This window comes from Nansenia antarctica (genome assembly GCF_963989245.1).
Source record: "Nansenia antarctica genome assembly, contig: SCAFFOLD_604, whole genome shotgun sequence".
NCBI lineage: Eukaryota > Metazoa > Chordata > Actinopteri > Argentiniformes > Microstomatidae > Nansenia > Nansenia antarctica.
The window spans coordinates 17,501-23,794 of NW_027663439.1; the positions used below are offsets into that span (position 1 = coordinate 17,501).

A 6,294-nucleotide genomic window follows, 5' to 3' on the forward strand; every position below is an offset into this window, starting at 1 on the left:
TGGCAGGTAGTTAAGAAGTGCAGCTCTGTTTCCACCTGGTTTTGTGTGCAGTGGGTGCACAGTCTGTCTGGTCAGCCAGGTCTGCCTGTGGCGGCCTTTCTCGCTGGCCAGGTTGTGTTCACTGAGTCTGTACATAGTCAAGGATTTCCTTAGCTTTGAGTCTGTCACAGTACTCAGGTATTCTGCCACTGTGTATTTTCTGTTTAGGGCCAAATAGCATTCCAATTTGCTCTGGTTTTTGGTTGATTCTTGCCAATGTGTCAGGTAATTTTCTTTTTGTTTTCTTATAATTTGGTTTAGTCTAATAGGTGGCTCTGCTTGTGACTATGAGAGTCCCAGAACTAGCTGGCTGAGGGGGCATCTCCCTAGAGTCTCTCTGTGGGTAAGGGCTTTGTTGTGGAGCGTGTCAGGGTGACTTTCTTTTAGGTGGTTGTAACATTTAAACACTCTCTTTTGAATTTGTATAATTAGTGGGTATCGTTCTAATTCTGCTCTGCATGCGTTATTTGGTGTTTTACGTTGGATACGAAGAATGGATTTGCAGAACTCTGCATGCAGAGTCTCAATTGGTGTTTGTCCCATTTTGCAAAATCTTGGTTGGCAGGTGGACCCCAGACCTCGCAACCATATAGGGAATTGGCGGGACAGCCAGTGGGACCATCTCCTCTATACCATGTCTCCTCTAGGATAATTATGTCTGTGTTTGAAATTTATTTCGTGAAGTCTGGGTTTCTGCTCTTAATGCCAAAGGCAGTCGACCTCAGACCTTGAATGTTCCAGGATGATATTGTTAAAGATTTGTATTCCATGTTGTTTTTGTTCTAATGGTTTTAGTCCCGGACCATGACTGCGTAGAGCTCACTGAGCATCTGGTGTATGCTCAGGTCGTAGGGTGGGGCTCTGCCAGGTGTAGGTTTTGGGCTTCCTCTGCTCACAGCCTGCGCATATGTGTGGTATGGGGATGGCAGGGGCGGGGTGGGCCTGGCCTGGGGTGCAGCAGGGTGTCTATTTGGTGCAGCCGGGAGACCTCTGGGTGTAGCAGGCTGTCCTCTAGATGCAGCAGGGTGTCCTCTAGATGCAGCAGGGTGTCCTCTGGGTGTAGCAGGGTGTCCTCTAGATGTAGCAGGCTGTCCTCTAGATGTAGCAGGGTGTCCTCTAGATGCAGCAGGGTGTCCTCTAGATGCAGCAGGGTGTCCACTAGATGCAGCAGGGTGTCCTCTAGATGCAGCAGGGTGTCCTCTAGATGCAGCAGGGTGTTCTCTGGATGCAGCAGGGTGTTCTCTGGATGTTGCCTTGAAGATGTGCACTTGGTCATATAGACTGTACTCGTCCAGGTGGGGTGGGCCGCCAAGTATACATTTTGCTTCATTGCACACTCTCTGGATATTTCAGCGTTTATGTTTTTGATGAAGGCTGGGTGGAAGTCCCACCTGGGTAGCAGGGTAGAGATGACTACCTTCGCGTGAGGGAATGTGGAGGAGGCCTTGGTTATCACTCCCTTGATGGACTTGGCCACCTCTTCTCCCTGCTTCCTCAGGTCGTTTGTGCCAGTGTGAATGATGATGTGGCTGGGGGACCCTGTCTCTGTCTCTGTCTCTCTCTCTCTGTCTCTCTGTCTCTCTGTCTCTCTGTCTCTCTCACTATCACTGTCTCTCTCTCTATTTCTCTCTCTCTACCTCTCTCTCTCTCTTCCTCTCTGTCTGTCTCTCTCTCTGTCTGTCTGTCTGTCTCTCTGTCTGTCTCTGTCTGTCTCTGTCTGTCTCCCTGTCTCTCTATTTCTCTCTCTCTATCACACCCATTTCCTTTCTCTCTATCTCATCCGTACCTTTCTCATCCTCCCCATCTCTCTCTTTCTCTCCTTTGTTCTCCCTCCCTCCACCCCCCCCTCCCTCCACCCCCCCCCCCTCTCTCTCTCTCTCTTTCTCTCTCCCTCTTTCTCCCCCCCCCCCTCCCTCCCCTTCCCCCTCCCTCCCTCCTTGCGGTGGGTAGATAGTTCTGGCCCAGTACTCTGGACCAGGAGAGGGGCGGTCATGGGTGTTGGACAGCGGTCGATCCTTGGCAAACACCCTGTGTATGTGTGTGTGTGTGTGTGTGTGTGTGTACCTAGTTTGGAGTGTCCAAAGCAGAACACACAGCCGTCGGCTCCGTTCACAACCGACTGGACGACCTCAGCTACTGTCCCTGCACAGACCTCCGCCTGGGGGGGGGAGGGGGGGGAGGGGGGGGGACAGAGAAAGAGGGAGAGAGAGAGACACAAAGAGAGAGAGAGACACAGAGAGAGAGAGAGAGAGAGGGGGGGGCAGAGAGAGAGAGAGACACAGAGAGAGAGAGAGGGGGGGACAGAGAAAGAGGGAGAGAGAGAGACACAAAGAGAGAGAGGGGAGAGACAGTGAGAGAGATAGGGGAGAGAGAGAGGGGGAGGACAGAGAAAGAGGGAGAGAGAAAGAGAGAGAGAGAGGTGGGGAGAGATGAGGAAAAAAGGGGAGTGGGGGTGGAAGGGAGGGAAAGGGGGGAAGAATATAATAATAGAAATCAAAAACAACAAAACAAAAGAGGAGATGGCTTTTGTCTCCCAAAACGCCGTCAATAGAATATGGCAAGGCAAGCTACTTATAATAGTAATTCGGTACTTATTTCCTAGGCAGACGAGGAGCGATAAGGCTACGATGACACGCACACACACACAACGCAACGTAAAGTGAACAACCGACACAGAGGGAAAACACAGGGGGATATAAATAGACCAAGACAATCACTCACAGCTGTTAACAATCACAGACATTAGGACAGACAGAGAACAATTACACATCAAAGGGTCGCTCAACAGTAGAGCGATCCCCAACCTGACACCCCCCCTCCCTCATTCTCTCTCTTTCTCTCTCCCCCTCTCTCTCTCTTTCTCCCTCTCCTTCTCTCCTAGAACGTGTCACATTCACTCTAATGAGCCCTACCTGTGATGCATCATGGGAGAAGGCGGCGTCGAAGGCGAACATCTTGGGCGGGACCTGATTAGCTCCTCCCCCCCGTTTCTGCTGGAGGGCGTGTCCTTGCGCCTGATTGGCTGCGGGGTCCATGATGGTCACCTGCCTCTTCCGGGGGTCCACCTTCAGGAAGGAGGGGGAGGGGGAGGGGCTGCTCTCTGCTGCCTGGGGGCACGCCACGGGACACACACGCACCATCACCTTCACCTGCACACACACACACACACACACACACACACACACACAGGTAAGAACACACGCCACGGGACACACACGCACCATCACCTTCACCTGCACACACACACACCATCAACTTCACCTGCACACACACACACACACACACACACACACACACACACACACACACACAGGTAAGAACACACGCCACGGGACACACGCACCATCACCTTCACCTGCACACACACACACACACACACACACACAGGTAAGAACACACGGCACGGGACACACGCACCATCACCTTCACCTGCACACACACACACCATCAACTTCACCTGCACACACACACACACACACACACACACACAGGTAAGAACACACGCCACGGGACACACGCACCATCACCTTCACCTGCACACACACACACACACACACACACACACACACACACACACACACACACACACACACACAGGTAAGAACACACGGCACCTGACACACACACACACACACACACACACACACACACACACACACACACTCACACAGGTAAGAACACATGACACACACACACACACAGACAGACAGACAGGCAGACAGATAGACACAGACACAGACACAGACACAGACACAGACACAGACACAGACACACACACACACACACACACACACACAACCAGTTTATTCTCTAGAAGACCGTTCCGGTCTGGTTGTGTCTCAGGAGGTAGAGCCGCCGTCTAATGATCACAAGGTCGGCAGATCGGCGGTTCGAGCCCCGGCTGGCCACATGTCGAAGTGTCCTTGGGCAAGACACTGAACCCCAAATTGCTCCCAGTGAGCGGGCCGGCGCCTTGCATGGCAGCTTGCCGCCATTGGTGTGTGAATGTGTGTGTGAACGGGTGAATGAGAGGCCGTTGTAAAGTGCTTTGGATAAAGGCGCTATGTAAGTCAGTCTATATAAGTGCAGTCTGTTTACCATCTACCATTCCTAGAAGGCTTTCTGTACCCTTACCTGAACTAAAACCCACACAGAACAAGATAACCCAGAAAGCTAGTTCAGAACAAGAGACAGACACGAAGACCTGCTTTCTCTCTCTCTCTCTTTCTCTCTCTCCCTCCCTCTCTCTCTCTCCACCCCCTCTCCCTCCCCTCTCTCTCTCCACCTCTCTCCCTCCCTCTCTCTCTCCACCTCTCTCTCCCCCTCCCTCTCTCTCTCCCTCCCTCCCGCTCTCGCTCTCTCTCTCTGCCTCTCTCTCTCCTCTCTACCTCTCTCTCTCCACCTCTCTCTCTCCCCCTCCCTCTCTCTCCCCCTCCCTCTCTCTCCCCCTCCCTCCCTCTCTCTCTCCACCCCCTCTCTCTACCTCTCTGTTCCAGATCAAGGCTTTTTTTAGCTCCGTCTCACAGCCTCTCACAGTCTCTCACAGCCTCTCACAGCCTCTCACAGCCTCTCACAGCCTCTCACAGCCTCTCACATCCTCTCACAGCCTCTCACAGCCTCTCACAGCCTCTCACAGCCTCTCACAGCCTCTCACATCCTCTCACAGCCTCTCACAGCCTCTCACAGCCTCTCACAGCCTCTCACAGCCTCTCACAGCCTCTCACAGCCTCTCACAGCCTCGCCACCACAAGCTGTTTGTTGTCACACCTCTTTGTTTGTTAAGACTTTTTTGTTGTTGTTCCCAAACAGCTGACAGTACGCTCTTAACTTCTCTCTCTCCGCAAGTCACGGCAATTTTCACTTCTTCTCGAGTTCTTTAGAGGGGGGGTGTTGGGATTAGGGAGCGGGGGAGAGGGGAGGAGGAGGGGAGGGGGGGTGAGGAGGAGGAGGAGGAGGAGGAGGGGAGGGGGGGGTGAGGAGAGGTAAACCGCGCTGTCTCGATCGCTCTCCACCGGCCCGTAACCGACACAGATCATCGTCAGGCGGATGTTCTCGGCGCGAAATGCCTTGGCGTCTTTCCGAGTGTTACTGTACGTAAAAAGACGCTGTGGGCTTTCAGACAGGCTGCTCCCCCCCCCCCCCCCACCCCCCCCCCCCTACCCCCCACCTCCAACCCAATCCACCCCCCCACGTCCCCCCTCAAGGGAACGAATCCTGAATTACTGTCGGATAACAGTGACGGAGAGAAAGTGGAGATGAAAAGGAGGGGGAAAAAAAGAAGCATAATCGTATACTTTAGCCTGCAGACATGAGAGGATCATTCTGACATGCTCCGTATGCTAACACGACTCAGCCAGGAGAGGAGAGAGGCTAGGCTCACGCTCGCTAGCTGTTAGACAAACGTAAACACAAACACTGCCTGGGGGGGGGGGGGGGGGGGGGGGGGTTAGAGAGGCAGGTAGTCTAGAGGTTAGAGAGGCAGGTAGTTTAGACTCTAGAGGTTAGAGAGGCAGGTAGTCGAGAGGTTAGAGAGGCAGGTAGTCTAGACTCTAGAGGTTAGAGAGGCAGGTAGTCGAGAGGTTAGAGAGACAGGTAGCCTAGAGGTTAGAGAGGCAGGTAGTTTAGGGGTTAGAGAGGCAGGTAGTCTAGAGGTTAGAGAGGCAGGTAGTCTAGAGGTTAGAGAGGCAGGTAGTCTAGAGGTTAGAGAGGCAGGTAGCCTAGAGGTTAGAGAGGCAGGTAGCCTAGAGGTTAGAGATGCAGGTAGTCTAGAGGTTAGAGAGGCAGGTAGTCTAGAGGTTAGAGAGGCAGGTAGTCTAGAGGTTAGAGAGGCAGGTAGCCTAGAGGTCAGAGAGGCAGGTAGTCTAGAGGTTAGAGATGCAGGTAGTCTAGAGGTTAGAGAGGCAGGTAGTCTAGAGGTTAGAGAGGCAGGTAGTCTAGAGGTTAGAGAGGCAGGTAATCTAGAGGTTAGAGAGGCAGGTAGTCTAGAGCAGGGGTGCCCAATACGTCGATCGCGATCGACCGGTCGATCGCAAAGGTAGTATGGGTAGATCGCATGGCATTGAACAACCCCCCCCCCCCCCCAAAATAAAATAAAAATAAAGTTATCCATCCTCACTATGGACACACACACTACACAGACACACACACACACACTCATGAGTGTACACACAAACACACACTCACATGAGTGTACACACACACACACACACACACTCTCTCTCTCTTCACGTCCAATCAAATCCTAGTTGAACTTAG

At 52.8% G+C, this 6,294-nt stretch overlaps 1 protein-coding gene across 1 annotated transcript in view; it reads right to left on the minus strand.

The window, feature by feature from the left end:
• The window catches only part of LOC308175084 (kinesin-like protein KIF26B), a gene marked incomplete at both ends in the record, with an annotated part of 20,105 nt that extends 16,917 nt beyond the window's left edge, over nt 1-3,188 (minus strand). The window contains 2 exons of the mRNA XM_080550804.1: nt 2,104-2,197; nt 2,952-3,188. Of these exons, the coding sequence (XP_080406930.1) occupies nt 2,104-2,197; nt 2,952-3,188 (331 nt within the window). The remainder of the gene's footprint in view (nt 1-2,103; nt 2,198-2,951) is intronic.
• Nucleotides 3,189-6,294: the final 3,106 nt, after the last annotated feature.